The following is a 15,958-nucleotide window of genomic DNA, read 5'->3' on the forward strand; positions in this document are numbered from 1 at the left end:
TTTGCCAAAAGGGAAGGAGCGGGTGGGTGGGGAGGACAGAGAGGAAAAACAAAAGATACCAAGACTGGCTTAGACGTAATTTCAAATTAATCCTGGTGGAAGCTCTAAAAAAAGCTCTACTATTCTCCTGTTTGTGTTTGTGGATCTTCTGGGTTTAACGACCTTGTTCTTTATAGAAGAGAGCTCACGGCAATTACTCCACAATTGCTTACCGTCTAACAGGCATCTGCTTTCTCCTGCGTTTCCAAAGCAAAAGAAACACTTGTTAGAGTCTGTGAAACGACTGGCCAGCTAAGGCTCTGCAGGTGACCGACTTCCACTTTTCCATCCCTTCTGTGCTGGCCAGAGGTATGTGCTTTGCTCACATCTCATTCAGATATGCATCACACCAAAGAAAAGCCTGCCTCCCACTCTACTCCCCCACTCCCCTGCCACCAACACAGCACTCCTCCCACAGCACTGACCCTGTCTTTTTGGCCTCTGTCCCCTCAGGACCCAGAGTAGGGCCTGGCACACAACAGGTGCTCAATAAATGTCTGCTGCGTTGAGGCCACAGATGTCAGCTCAAAGGGACTGCCAAATTTGGTGTGAGATGCCTGAAGATTCCCACCTGGGCTCTGACACTCACTAGCGCATCCCCCTGGGCGAGTCACGTTACCTCTCCGGCTTCCATTTCCTCCTCTGTCGACTGTGAGTGCTGGGGAGGAAGGGAGGGTGATGATAATATTTATACTGTGATTTACTGTGAGAGTCAAAAGAAATCACTTGAATAACTGTAAAAAGACTAGTCAGAAATAAGGTATCATTATCTTAAAGGGAAAGCTCTGGGAAAAAAAAAGGAAAGGAAACTTAAACCTATAGACCCCCTGAGGAAGATATGTTCTCTCCTTTGAGAATTGCCCAGTGGCTGTGAAGAAGCTGATGCTGGGCAGAGGAGGGGTCAAAAGAATTTGTGTGTAGGGGGATGGTCTTGGGTATCCAAGATACTAACCAGAAACAGGAATCAGGATTTCCTTCAGCCAAGTATCTGTTTGTCTCTGTACTTTTCCTCTAGCCATCTTCTCTCCCACATTTTTTTTTTCTCCTCCCTCCTCTCCACCCCCCACCCCCTCACCAAGGAAGGAATTGGTCAGCTCCACCCCCCCCATGGCTCCGCCTCCAACTCGGCAGGCCAAGAGTTAACAGCTGCACCTGTTGAGGTATACCTGCTGTCGGCAGCACCTGTACCTGCAGCCAATCAGCGCCAGCGCTGCCGGGAACCTACCTGTCAGCAGAATCCCGACACTGAAACCTCAACATAAATCAAACACTTCCCTGGGCAGGGAATGTCTGTGTCAGGCAAGAATTAGAGACGAGCGGTCAGCAGAGCTTCGGTGCCCAGTGCCCATCGACCGTTTGAGCCTGGGAGCCTGGGAGCAGGAAGATGTCGAATGAACTTGAGTGAGTAAACATCGGTGGATGCCTGGCGCTGAGCGTGAAGGCTGCTGGATGGGCTTTCTAGAAGGGGAAAGAGCTGGGAGGCTGGCGCCAAGATGCACAGAGCAATTTGTAAGAGTAAATGAATGGGCTGACGATCTCATTCTGGCGTGTTGAGGCAAGCCCCATCTCAAGCGAGGGCTGAGTTTCCCTGGGAAAATCTTTTTTTTTCTCCTTTCTCTCTCTGCTGAGCAGTTTCGAGCCAAGCAGGGGAAACACAGAACTGAAACTGTGAAGGCTTTCGGCACCACTTTCTGATACTGTGAAGGAGCCTTAGAAATCAGAGACGGCTCCAATCCCATCTAGGCTTTCTATCTTCATGCCAAAAGGAACTTCTTTGAGGTGGTTCTAAGAACTGTCGTAGGCAAAGTGTTGGGTTTCTCTAAGGGGACTTGTTTGTTGGGTTGGAACAGTCCCAAGTGGGAAGGTTACAGTGCGCTGGTTAAACATACACACTCTTTAGTCAGCCCGACCTAGGTTCAAACCAGACCTCCGCTCCTCAAGGGCTGTGCGATCTGGATTTGGACAGGTCATTCAACGGACCTGAGCTTCATTTTCCTCACCTAGGAAATGGGTACAACAACGTTTTGTAGGATTCTTGAGAGAGCTAAGTGTGGTAAAGGCTGTAAAACGCTTAGCACAGAGCCGTGGTCTAAAGATGTGTCCAACAAAACGTGGTTGATTTTACTCAGAGGCAGTTCTAAGGCGGAGGAAGGTGAGCGTGGTTTTCAGCGAGGTCATCTTTTGCCTGACAGGATGCAGGGGCCTTTCTGCCCACATCTGGGATTTAGAATCCCCACTGGGTGATGCTTTCATCATGGATTTCTGCTTGGGGTCCAGGCCTCAGAGAAGGTGGGATGAGGCTGGGACTCTGGGCTGCTGTAGCCTGGGTTCGGGGAGCTGGCAGAAGCCAGGCTTCTAAAACACAGACTACCCTCTTCCTGCCACCCTCAGAGGTGAGTGGGCAGAGTCAAGGGTTGAACCATCTTTTTTTCTCTAGCTACTCCTTAATAGATTGTTTTAAGAACTTGAAGATCTGACAGTAGAGCAGTTGGTGGGTCCTCACTGCAGACAAGTTTCCCTGATACGAGTCAGCTCTCAGATTCTCTTGGGTTAGCCGACTATGTTCATGGTACGACCACTGGGCATCAGATTTCTCTTGAATTAACTCCCTGGGGTTGACGATGTGTTTACAACTGGAATAAGAGCAGGGGCAGGGGAGCCAACATATGGGTTCAAGTCCCAGCTCTGCCATTAATTAGCTGTGTGACCTTGGCCAAGTCACTTCACCTGAGGGTCAGTTTCCTCACCTGTAAATTGTGGCCATATTGGTACCCACTTCATGGAGGTGTTGGGGTGTCCAATAACTTTAGAAAAGCAATTGGTTTGAAGCAGTTGGTTTAAAGTGGTATATTCAAAGCAATCTAAAATTCTCTTGTCACTTCACACAAACAACCAATCAGTGAGCATTTTGGAATCCCTTGCTTTCTATTTCTCTATTCTTTGAAACAAAAAAAACATCTTGTGATGTGTCTCCATCCCACTTAGATCTGTTGGTTAAAACAGCAGAGGCTGTGGACCGAAATGTATTCTTTGGTGCCCCTTAGGGGGTAAGTATCCTCAAGCTGGGTTACTTGAACAAAAACGTTTCCTGTTCTTCTCCTTTATGACTGGATTTTGAAGTCAGATCTCCTGACAGTCGAGGCTTCTTCTTTTGGGGTGGGGTCAGAGGAACCTGTGCCTGCTGAGTAATTGCAGGCAGACTCTGAAGTCACCCTGAGAGATCACAATGATGGAGTCTCAGTGCCTGGGGGCTCAAGTGACTTTACTGATAAGGGGTGGGGGGTGGGCAGCGAATCAAATGCTTGGCTTGCAAGTTTTGAGCTGCTGCTGCGGTGGCCAGGGATCCTGCTGTTACAGTCCCCCTAAAAGGGCTGAGTTAAGAGAATTGGTCCTAGCGTCCGTTTTGAGCCCCCAAAGAACAACCACATCTTGCTAGACTCTGGTGTAGTGGGAAAAGCCAGATGTGTACGTGATTCTGCCAGTCAGCAACTTGAGGATCCTGGTGAATGTGCTTCTCCTCCCTGGCCGTCTGTTTCCTTCTCTGTCCAATAAGGGCTAAAACACCTACCTGGACAGGGAAACAGTGAGCTCCCATATGTGGGCCACCGGCCTGGAGGAGGAGCTCCATAAACGCGGGCCGATTACTAGGCCACTTCGAAGGGCAGCTCTCGAGGAGCATGGAGGCCAAGGCGGTGGAGTCGGAAGCCAGCTCTAGGCAGCTGGCAGGTGGAGCGCACGGGCCTTTGATGTGGTTGGGCTGGACGCGGCCTCTGCAAGTGGCCAGGGTCCGCCTGCCCAGGTCTTAGGCGCTGGGGGAACTAGAGCCAGTCGCAAAGGATCCTGGGGCGGTGGGGGATCCCGGAAGTCGCTGCTTGCCGCCTTCCTCTCGCGGGAAAACAGCTCCCGGGGGGCGCCCGGCCTCAGGAAGGCTGCCCTCTTTGGAGTCCTAAATGGAGTGGTGGCCAAATGGTGGTCGAGGGCCTCCTGGGTGCTCAGCCGGCTTGCGCAGTCCTGTCTCGCCCAACGAGGAAATGAGAGGATCGAGATTAAGTGATCAGCACGCAGTAGGTCTATCAGTGGAGGAGAGAGAAGGAAGTGAGTGCGACCCATTCGGGCTGCGGCAGTCTGCCCTCCCCCGCCCCCCGCTTTTCTGGAAGCAGCTTCCTTCCCGAAACCTTGGAGAGCCCGCTGCAGCCACAGTGGAGGGCGGGAGGGGGCCAAGAACCATCCCTGACTAAGACCTCGGGGCTGGGGGGGCGGGGGGCGCCGCTCCACGTGAGCGCCAGGAGCTCTGGGCTCCAGACTGCCTGCAGCACTGAAAGAGTTAACCAGGAACGCCTCCCGCTGTGGTTTTTGTGGTCGAAACCATGATTGCCAGGAGCAAATTTTTGTCGTGCACGAGGTGTGTTATTAAAAGTCGGAGCTACGCTGCTGCTGAATGAAAAGTTAAAAACCCTCATTAAGGCTGGGCTGTAAAACAGGGGAACCGGGCCGAGAGCCCTCGAAGACCCTAACACCCTAGCAGTGGTGGCCACTTCCACGCTGCTGGCTCGGCTTGCCCAGAAGGGCCGGGTCGGTACCTGGAGCGAAAAGGGTCTCTCAGGGGTCCACGCAGAGGAGGGGGGCGGGGAGGAAGGGCCGCAGGGCCGAAACAAATAGCATACCTGAAGCTCCTTTCGGTTAAAAGAAAAATAATAGCCAAGCCTTTATTTGAGCGCTGATTCCACAGCCGACCCAGGGTCCAGTGCTTGATACATACGTCATATCCTTTAATTCTCCCAGCACTCCAGTCAGGGTTGGGAGTGTAAATACAGCTTTGCAGATGCGGAGACTTCGGCTTGTCCTGGGCTTCCCAAGATCTCACTGAAGAGCTGGGCTCTGGCAGGGGCTAGAAGGATGCTCCATACCAGTGTGCCACCCTGCTTCCCACCAGCAGAGATGTTGCAAAAAGTTGAGATATGCCCAGCTGTTCACAGTGTTTGTCTCTGAGCAGAGGAATGCAGGTGAATTCTAGGCTCTGCTTCCAATTTTTCTATTGGTTCCACATTTTATATATTGTATTTTACAAGTCTGTGTCACTTTTGAAATGAGGGGGAGGAGAGAGAGTCATTATTTTTAAAAGAGAAAATTACTGGTTCACCTAAAAAAAAAAATTTTTTTTTTTCTTCTCAAAAGTGTGGTCCTTGGACCAGCGTCATCGGTGTCATCACCTGGGAACTCCTTAGAAATGCAAATTCTCAGCCCCACCCTAGACCTACTGAATCAGAAACTCTGGGGGTGAGGTTCAGCAATATGTGTTTTAACAGGCCCTCCAGGTGATTCTGATACATGTTCGAGGTGAAGAACCATTGGCCTAGAAGACCTGGCAGAGGATTGGCAGGCAGAAGGCTCCCAGATCCCCTCTGATCTCCACTGTAGTTGCTGAGTCAGCAGGGTGAGAGCTTTGCTGTGGGGTCACACCTGTGTTTGCTCCAGCTCCCCCACATACGGACTTGGTGACTTTTGAACGAGCTCCCTAACCTCTGTGTCAGTTTCTGCATGTGTAGATAACATGCAGCAGCTCACGGGGCATGTATGAGGATGCAAAGGTACACGGCCTGACCTATAAAATAACTTAGTTCCTTCTTCTTTCCCTGTCTTCCCTCCTGTCTGGAACTCAGCTTTTCCATTTGTAAACTAGAGCAGATAATCCTGGCAGTGCCCTCCTTCTCTTCCTTTTGCCTCCTTAAAAAGGTCAGAGCACCTGATGTAGTGAAAGTCTTGAAGGAAAATTCTGTCACCAGAATGGGGTGTTATTTCTCTGGGCCTTCTTAGGAGGTCAGCAAGAATTGGGACCTTTTAGGAGTTCCCGTCATGGCGCAGTCATTAATGAATCCGACTAGGAACCATAAGGTTGTGGGTTCGGTCCCTGCCCTTGCTCAGTGGGTTAATGATCCAGCGTTGCCGTGAGCTGTGGTGTAGGTTGCAGACGCGGCTTGGATCCTGCGTTGCTGTGGCTCTGGCGTAGGCTGGTGGCTACAGCTCCGATTCGACCCCTAGCCTGGGAACCTCCATATGCCGCGGGAGCGGCCCAAGAAATAGCAAAAAGACAAAAAAAAAAAAAAAGAATTGGGACCTTTTGAGGATAGGGACAGTGAAGTATTTACCTTTGTGTCCCAGTCCTCAGCACAGGGCCAATTACAGAATAACCCTCAGTGAGTGTTGAATGAATCAGTGAGTGAATGAATGAAAGGACGTAGTACCCCGAGTCTGGAGGTGGATCGCAACAACTTTCACATCTCAATTGAACAATAGAGGGGAAAAAAAATAGGAAAATTGGACAGGAAACCGAGAGGAGAATAGAGCATGAAAGAAAAATTCCCGTCAAGAAAGAATTTTTAAAGGGGAGAAAGTGAGTTTCTGGTATAATTAGAAAATGGCACATAATTAACTTACATGCAACTAGAAGCATTGGCTGGAGCCTGGCTGCCCTCAGTTAACTTGCCCACCTGGATCCAGATGATGAAGCTGGCAGTGGCTGCCCCTCTTTATATCTGGGACTCTCCAAGCACCAAGTGTCCTGCCACTAGAAGGAGGAGAAAGTGAGACTGTGAGTTGTCATACAGTTTGTGGGGGCCATCCCACAAAGTTAGTATTAGTAATGATAGTTCATGTTATTATGTGCTGGCACTATGCTGATCACTTTGCCTCCCTTATCTCATTGCATTTTCCGACAGTACTATCTCACAAGGTTGTTGGAAAAATTAAAACAATAACTAGCAAATTTGGAGCCAGCATCTGGCACTTGGTAAGCCCTCAATGAACAATGGGTATCATACGACCTGTGAGCTTAGTGCTCTCATTTCCCCCCATTTTTAACAGGTAAGAGAATTGAGGCACAGAGAGGTCAAGTTGCATAAAGTCACACAGCTAGTAACCAGCAGAGTTGAAACTAGAACCCAGGTCTGCATAGCTCTGGGGTCCACCCTGCAACCATTAGTTCACACTGCCTCATTCATGGAGTCATTCTAGAGCCATGCCCTAGGCATTGCCATTTCCCCATTGAGGCCCCCAAATGAGCCCCCACCATGTGACAAGGCACATTTCACAACCTGTGCAACCAGAAACCAGATGGGCCACTTGTAAGCACGACAACCCTGGAGCACTCCTGTCATGCCCAGGGAACACCTTGCATGGGGATGACTGAAAAATGATTCCTCCCTGAGCCGTTGTGGCAGGGCCTCCCCGTGGGTAATTAGTGAGTGTGATTGATCACTGCTGATGAGGCTGGGTGGCTCACAGCAGGGTTTGGCAAGTCATTGGGTGTATCTCAGTGTCAACACCCAGCTCAGGCAGCCTCTGGAACTCTTCCTCCTCCGGCTGCAGGGAAGTGGGGTACACCCAGATCACTGGATCTCTCCTGTGCCAGGCACCTCCTCCTTTTGTGGGGCTTGAGGCTACTCCCTTGGTGGTGAGTTTTCCTCTCCTCTGTAAAACTGAGTAAGAGGCTTTATTTTTCCACCTCTGAATTACTGAAATGCCTTTGAGATAAGGTAGTGATGGAGCTGAGTACTGGATAGGAAGCTAGGAGACTCGAATCCCAATCCTGTTATGTGCTGTGTGTCTGGGAGCAAGTCACCTGCTCCCAGAGACTAGATTTCTAAAGTCTCTTTCCACTTTACCTGGAACCCGAAAAGCCTCAACGAATGACTGAGGATCATTGACTTAGTCTCATTGGACGTTTTAAGTGGCTTGGCCAGAAAGCAGTGGGCATTTCGAGTCTGAAAGGACTTGGGAGGAAACCCTACTTCAGTGCTCTAGGCTGCCTCCATCCTGGTGCCCAGAAAGATGTATGCTGGGGTCAGGAGGCTGAGTCCAACTGGGCATGGAGCACACCTCTCCCAGGCTGTGGGCCCAGAGTAAACTGCTGGGGAAAAACCCCACCCACACTAGAACCCCTGCCTGGGCGGTTTGCACATCCCCCACAACCTAGGAAGGAGCCCTCAGGCAGACTCCAGAGCTCCTCTGTCCTGGTCTCCTATTCTCCTCTCTCCCAGATGAAGGAGAAGCCAGACCAGAGAGGCTCTGAGGAGGCAGGCTTACGAAGGTTTTTGAGGCAAGAAGCCAGAAGCCTCTGTTCAAGGCCTGGTGCCATGAGATAGCAGCTGGGTGGCCTTAGGCAAGCCAGTGGCCTTCACTGTGGCGCATTTTCTTCCTGCTATCAAGTAGGGATAGTCATACCTTGCCTCCCCACCTTACAGGGGCATTGCAGGATAAGAGGTGATGACACATGTGTGAGACGCATATTGACAAATATAGCATGCTATGCAAATGCAAGGGATTATCAAATCTCAGGCTTGAGTTTCCTTCTCAGTGGGCTGGCCTTCCCTGAAACTAGGCAACATATGCAAAAAACCTGGCTCACACCAGCCACACAGTAGGCAGACAAGCTCTGGGAGCCATCCTGGGCTTATGCCTTCGACCTTGCCTTTCATGTGGAAGGTCCAAGATCCTTCCCACCCGTCTCCATGCTCCCTCTTCCCTTCCACCTCTCTTCTCAACCAACATCTAGTCACTCCCCCGAGTTTAGCCAGGTCAGAAGTCCTCCTTCTTTTCCTCCATAGTTTCCTTCACCTGATAGTAGCTGTTCATTTGTTTTTGTAGTCATGTCTGTCTGCCTGCCCCTAAAATAACCTCTGTGATCTCGTCTGCTTAGGACAAGGCCTGGCATATAGTACAACAAGTATTGATAAATATTTATGAAAATGAGGCATAGATGGTTAGATGGATGGATGCCACCAAGGTTTATTGGTTTGGGGAGTTCCCACTGTGACGCAGTGGAAATGAATCTGACCAGTATCTATGAGGATGCGGGTTTGATCCCTGGCCTCGCTCAGTGGGTTAAGGATCCAGTGTTGCCGTGAGCTGTGGTGTAGGTTACAGATGCGGCTTGGATCTAGTGTGGCTGTGGCTGTGGCTGTGGTTGTGGTGTAGGCCTGCAGCTGCAGCTCCAACTCGACCCCTCGCCTGGGAACTTCCATATGCCGTGGGTGTGGCCCTGAAAAGAAAAAGAAAAAAAAAAGATTTATTGGTTTTTCCCCCTTTTCTTCTACATCCCTTCTTGGAAACCAGTGATTGGTGGAAGAGTGATAGTTACAGAGTTAGGTCTCAGGAGACTGGCTTTGTAACTCACTCAGCCAGTGCCCTGGAACAGGTCACCTAAAGTCTCTGTTGTCTATTTCCTGGTCTGTGAAGCAGAGATAATAACACATCCTATATGTTGGGAGGCTCCACGAGATAATGAATGTGAAAGTCAAGGCAAGGGGTTATTACACTGTCTCTTTTGGTTTTGACATGGACCCTGGTTCACAGACAGGAGGCTTAGGAGGATGTTAATTTAAGAACCTCGGGCAGAGTCTCCCCTTTACTCTCATTTGGGGGTTCAAAGACGATGATGGTCATGATGATGATAGCGATGACGGCTCTTATTTACTAAGCAATTACTCTCCGGCAGGCTCTAGGCTCAGCACATTTCTTAAGGTTAATGCCCCTAATTCTCCTAACAACCCGTGAGATTATCCCCACTCTGAAGTAGCCAGTCCCGGTGACTTCCTCACACGACTGTGTTCTCGTTTTCTTCACAGCACTCATCACTAACTAAAATTCACTCATTCACCTCCTTGTTTTGGTCTGTCTGCCCCAATTAGACTGTAAGTCCCCTGGAAGCAGAGCCTTATCTGTCTTTTCTTGGTTGATTCCCCAGTGCCTAGAAGAGTCCCTGACTGGCAGACAGGAGACGCCAAACAGGCCCATTTAACAGATGAGCCTTAGAGGGACTAAGTGCCTCACCCACGGTCACACACAGTTACTCAGGTCTGCCAGGCTATGCCCCTGGTGCTGCTTCCTCCCATGGTGCCAGATGTTGTTCTGGGCTGTGCCCTGGGGAAGAGCTGACGACAGAGGGCTGCCCAGGGCCAAGTCCTCCCCCTGTACCCTCCTCCCCCATTCCCCTTTCATCTTCTGATAGCTGAGGTGTTCTGCCTTGGACAGGGACACCAACAGAGTTTGTGGAGGCCCTCGGGGAAGATGACTGCATAGGCTCGAGTCATCTGGTCTCCCCTCTTGTTCTGGCTTCGTCTCCCATTAGTAGGGCTCACTGCTTCTCAGAACACTTTTCACACCCGGCGCCCCCTGGGCTCTCAGCCCTCAGTTTTAATCTTTAAGGCGTCAGGGAGCCAAAAGGTTTTGGACTTCAGGATTTGGCACATAAGTCAATGCTGGCTAACCTTATCCATAGCCAAGACGTTCTAGAAGCCAAATGCTTTGTCCTAGAATATGACGTGATCGTTAGCATGAGCAGGCGTGGGAAGCAGGACACCAGCACTCCCAGAATCTGGCCAGAAACTTCCAGTCCTCTTGCTTCTTCCCTAATTACCCCTTGCCTTGTGCAGTGGGAAATCCCTTTCTGTCCTGCAGTGGAAGCTTGGTTCAATGTATTCCAGAGGAGGGGAATTTCCAGAATCAGAAAGGCATTTGAAAGGATACCAACATGGAGTTAAGAGCTACATCTTGGAGTCCAACAAGTCCAGGTTCAAGTTGAGCCTCTGCCACTTACTAGGCTGAGTGACCTTGAGCACGAAATACCACCTGAATTTCAATTCCCTAGACCCTGTTGTGCAGAGTGGATAAGATGATGCAGAAAGACAGCTGGAAAGGTGTCTGCCTATGGTAAGCACTTGAGGTATGGTAGCTGCTGTGTATCAAGGAATCAGACTTCGGGATCCCGGCAGGATGGATTGGAGACCCTCGTAGGCCAGAAAGGCCCCCCGGAGGAACACCACACACTGGCCTTTTCTTTGTTTCTAAAGTGACTTTATCATTGTCTTCTAAAATTTAACTTTTGGGTAGGTAGGGTAACTGATGGCTCATCGAAGCCAATAGGGTCCTTCAACTAGACTCAGCAAATTGGAGCTCTAAGCCCAGCTCTGCCAGTGACTTGCAGGGTGACCACATTCTGTACCACTTCTCAAGCCCTTGATGTCTAGCTCCAAGCTGGGCCGAGAGCACAGTTTGCGTGTGTGTGTGTGTGTGTGTAACTTCTTTATTAAAAATTATAAATGGAATATTATATCAACACCTGAAGACCACACTACAGCCTAAGATTCCATAGGCTCAAGATTTTGGGCATTCTAAAGTTTTCTATCAAGTATATCCTTTCCGTGGCATGGCACCATCATTCTTCGTATATTAAGCAGTTGTTACGTGCCAGAGACGGTTCTAAGCATTTTTTCGCATGAGGATGCACTCAGGCCTAATAATTGTAGGTGCTATTCTTACACTCATTTTACGAACAAGGAACAGTGCTGGGCACTGGGGTTCGCAAACCACCCGGAGAGTGGGGCTCCCCCAGGCCTTTCCCTGTTTCTCCCATGCCCCCTTGGTGTACGAGTTGTGCTTATGCTGGGACTGGGAGGGGGTGGGGTAGCCCCCTGGGCTTGCTCTGTATGTTCCTCTAACCCTAGGCCCAGGAAGCAGCTGGGAGGGGCGTCTTCTCACCTCTTCATCTTAAGGCCCTTGATTTATAGCAGCAGAAACTTGGGGTGTGCCTCCCTCTCTGTGGCCCTGTAGTGGGAAGGTTTCTGTCATTTCTCTTTCCTGTGTGACAGCTCCCTCTTCCTCCCTCCCAGAGCCCAACACCCCACACCCTGGGGCTCAGTGGGATGGGAGGCACTGCCCCCGTGAAGCCCCTGGGAGACGGCTACCCTCAGGGGTGTGGGTGTGGCCTGGCTGCTGTTCCCACCCTGTGCCTGAGGATGTAGGCTTGAACTGCCAGGCAGCAGGAGGGCACTTCCTGTGGCACGATTTGTGAGGGTCCTTGCCCACCTGTCAGTCTGCTACAGTGCCAGTCCCACACCAAGGCCTTCCTCTGTTGTGGCGTGGTTTCCCCTCTTGGACTACGGCGAAGCAGGATGGCTTAGAGGAAAGCGTGTGGCTTTGGTACTAGCCAAGCCTCAGTTTAAATCCTGGTTGTGTCATGGACTAGCTGGGTGAATTGGGACATTTTCTTATCTTCTCTCAGTCTCGGGTTTCTCCATCTGGAAAATGAAGCAAATGATCCTTAGCTCATAGGGTTTTTGGAAGGAGCAGAGCTGATGAGTGGAAAGCGTTCATGTATCAAGTTGTAAATGGCGGCTGGCATTATTCCTGTATCTATAGCGAGTGAGAATGAATGAGACTCACCTAGAAAGCGGGGGTGGCATCAGGTCACCAGGAGACTATCAGTGCCGCTTCACCTCTGGGGCTCTCTTTTCCCAGCCTGGCTCTCCCCATCCTCTCACCTACCCCTGTCCTTCACACACTCTTGGCTCTGAAATGAACACACCCAGAACGTTCCCACCTCTGTGTCCTTGCTCATGAGTAAAAGCATGTCCGACACCAGTCATTTGCAAAGTGTGGTCCTCAGACTACCAGCATCAGCATTACCAGGGAACTCAGGGGTGGGCCCAGAAATCTCTGTTTTACTAAGCCCTCCATGCCATTCGGATGCAGCAAAAGTTTGAGAACACTATCCGGTCTTACAGGCTCATCCTGCTTGAGCGTGAATCCCCTCTGGGCCACTCACTGACCCACTAACAAGGACCTTGGGCAATTCCCTTAACTTCTCTAAGCCTCAGTTTCCTCATGTATAAAATAGGAACAATAATCGTACCTGCCTCACAGGGTTGTTGCGAGAATTGGATGAGATAATCCATGAAAAGTGCTTCGCTCAATGCCTCAAATATGGTCACCGTTCAATAAAGGTTAGATATTATTATCATTATTATTATTACTAGTATTATTATTTTGCTTTTTAGGGCTGCACCTGCAGCATATGGACGTTCCCAGACTAGGGGTCAAATCAGAGCTGTAGCCACCATCCTACACCACAGCCACAGCAACGGGGGCTCCAAGCCACGTCTTCGACCTACACTGTAGCTTACGGCAACACCGGATCCTAACCCACTAAGTGAGGCCAGGGGTTGAACCCACAAGCTCATGGATACTAGCAAGGTTTGTTACCACTGAGCCACAACGGGAACTCCTAGATATTATTTTTATCATCATCATCATTATTCTGTATTATGTCCCTATTCCTGGCTCCCCCCCCCCGCCCCCCGACATAGCTGAGTGATAAATCTCCCATGCTGAGTGTCCCCAACTAAAATGTCTGCTCCTTCAAAAAGTCTTTCTCGATCTCCTGCCTTTGAACCCACCTGGCCTGTCAGAGTTCTCAGTGCAGTGCTCAGGTTCCGCCTGCCTTCGTGTGCCCAGCAGCATTCCACTCCAGTTCCTGGCATCTGGGCACCCTACGATAAAAGTTGGTCTAAAATACCATTTCCCAAGACTAGTTTCTACCCCCAGGCCTTTTCACTCTGACTCTCTCTGTCCCTCGCCACACTCTCTTCTGTCTCTCTCTTTCGTCAAAATGATCTCCAGCCTTCTGTGTCTTTCACTGTCTTGAGGAGAACTCCTCATGCTGAGTGACCTGGAAATTTTATCCTTTGCAGCTTGTCGTTGTTATTTTCTATCCTTGTTACACTAATTCCCCCGGAATAAGCATCTACTGTGTAGGCAGTTCACTGCCCCTTCTCTGAAGCCTTGTAATAATGGGGTTACAGCCTTCATGTTGCAGATGAGGGAACCAAGGTCCCAGGTCTGCAGCTTCTACCTGGCAACATTTGATAGAGACCCCAAAGCATCTAGCTCCAGAGCTGGGGTACATTCTCCTGCCCCATCTATCCAATGATGACAGAAGAAGGAGTTTCAGGTTTTCAAGGCTGGTAACTCTCTGGATTCCTGGCCGTTGGCCTGGGGCTGACCCTTCACCAACCATCCCCTGGGACAGCCGCAACTTGAGCTCCTTTACTGGTTTTTCAGTTTCAGATCCGTGCGGCTGCTAAAGAATGACCCGGTTAACTTCCAGAAGTTCCCCTACACTACCGAGGATGAGGCCTGGAAGACCTACCTGGAGAACCCCTTGACAGCTGCCACGAAGGCCATGATGAGGGTCAATGGAGACGATGACAGCGTTGCAGCCCTGAGCTTCCTCTACGATTACTACATGGTACCTTCGCCACCCTGGGCGTGCTCCCCCCATCCCCGCCCCCGCCCCCGACTGAATGTGTCTCTGCTTTCAGGCCGCACGGCTCACCAGCCCACCACCACCACCCCTCACCCCTCAGCGTGTTCTTTCTCATCTCTGGGCCTTTGCACATGTTCCTCCTCCTGCCTGGCCTGCTCTCCTTTCCCCTGGCGAAACCCTCCTCTGAGCTTCGGGGCTCAGCTCCAGGGTCACTTCACTCATTCACTGCAGGCGCAGGAGGCCTCCTTTGGGCACCCTCGGCAACCACCGTCATTATCCTTGATGCTCTCCTTAGAAACGTGCCATTTGTACGTTTATTACTCCAGCTCCCTAATGGCACTGAGCTCCTGGGGGGCAGGAACCATGTCATGATCATTGCTGAGTCCCTAGCACCCCACACTGCCTGCCACACCATGTTCAATACGTTTTGGTTAAATGGATCCATGCCTTGGCCACGCACACTCCATCCCTACAGGACCTCCCACCTCCCGCTTTCTTTCTGCCCCTGTCCTTTAGGTCACCCTGCCACCCCCACCTGCCTGTTCCATTCCCACCACCTAGATCATGCCTTCTGCTCTTGAATCCATTCCCTTCCCTCAGGGCCCTTCCCAAGGCCCACCTCCTCCTGGAAGCCGTCCTGCCACCCCACCTCTCCCTCTCCTGAGCATCTCCCTCTCCTTCATACCCTTGCTGCCATTATATGCATAATGGCATATATGCATTGACAGACTACCTCTTATTGTTCTCTAATTGTTTCTAGGCCTTGGCCTTGACTCTGGGAGACTGTCAACCCTGAGAACAGGAGTTGGACCCTCTCATATATGATAAGTGGGCTTAAATCAGTCAGTAGCCACAGTACATAACACACCTGACGTCACCCCCCTTCCAGTGCATGTGCCAGACATTGCTAATGGATTACGACCTGTCTTCTCACTGAGGGTGTATGAGGCCACAAGATCTTTTTCAACCTAGTTTCTGGGCAGCTCCTACCCATCTGTCTGAATTGACATGTGACAGCAAACTGTCTTGCTATTCGTGGTCTGGGTGATTGCTCCAAGAGACGTTCCCTGAGGCTGGGGGGACATGAACAGCTAACTGTTGTGAGCTGAATCTGAGCTTGAAGATTTACAACCACCTTGGAAATAAGCCCTCAAGTTCACTGACCCAGGTTTATCTACTATACAAAGGGAGGCACACTCTCTGTACAAATTCAGAGGCCAAGGGGGAAACTGGTCTCAGACATGAGAAAGCTCCAGTGATCTCTCTGGCTTTGGTTCTCATCCTGGAGACATATGGTTACTCTGCCTCACCCTCTCCCCAGCAAACATAACATTCTCAGAGCATTTGGCCCAAGCTAATGGGAAAGAAACTTAGATTGACTGCCTCAGCCTGGGGACATGGTAGGAGCCAGCATTCTAGGTCTAGGCTAGACTCCAGCCTGGGATTTACAGTTTGAGGTTGGACTATCAAAAAAAAAAAAAAAAAAAAAAAGCCAGCATCATCTCCCCTGGGCAAGAGACCATTCCCAGAGCCAGAATAGTGGGGACAGGCTCTGAAGGGGACACTTGTAGTGGCTCATTAAAATATGGTGTCCTGGTGAGATATACCTGCGCCACTCTCCCCATCCCAGAGCACCTGGATTCAGAGCAGCCCCTGGATTGTCAGGACACAGCCTAATGGAGTGGAAAGAGCACCAGGTGGGAGTTGGAGACCTGTCCCTACTGTAAACTGACAAGGTGGCTTTGGGCAGTATAGGCCTAAAGGTGACCACTTACCATTTCTTACTGAGTGCTGGGCACGGTGCCAGGCACCTTTCCT

General features: G+C 50.5%; 1 protein-coding gene across 4 annotated transcripts in view; it reads left to right on the forward strand.

Moving 5' to 3' along the window:
- Positions 1–1,211: 1,211 nt before the first annotated feature.
- The window catches only part of GRHL3 (grainyhead like transcription factor 3), a 36,420-nt gene continuing 21,673 nt past the window's right edge, over positions 1,212–15,958 (forward strand). Inside the window, exons 1-3 of one of the 4 annotated variants that reach the window (XM_047792561.1) lie at positions 1,212–1,440; positions 5,346–5,473; positions 13,936–14,122. In XM_047792561.1, coding sequence (XP_047648517.1) covers positions 14,057–14,122 — 66 coding nt within the window. In that variant the 5' untranslated portion in view covers positions 1,212–1,440; positions 5,346–5,473; positions 13,936–14,056. Of the gene's footprint in view, positions 1,441–3,909; positions 4,135–5,345; positions 5,474–13,935; positions 14,123–15,958 lie in introns of those variants that run through there. The other 3 variants (XM_047792560.1, XM_047792558.1, XM_047792559.1) reach the window with 3 other exon arrangements.

This window comes from Phacochoerus africanus, chromosome 8 (assembly GCF_016906955.1).
Source record: "Phacochoerus africanus isolate WHEZ1 chromosome 8, ROS_Pafr_v1, whole genome shotgun sequence".
NCBI lineage: Eukaryota > Metazoa > Chordata > Mammalia > Artiodactyla > Suidae > Phacochoerus > Phacochoerus africanus.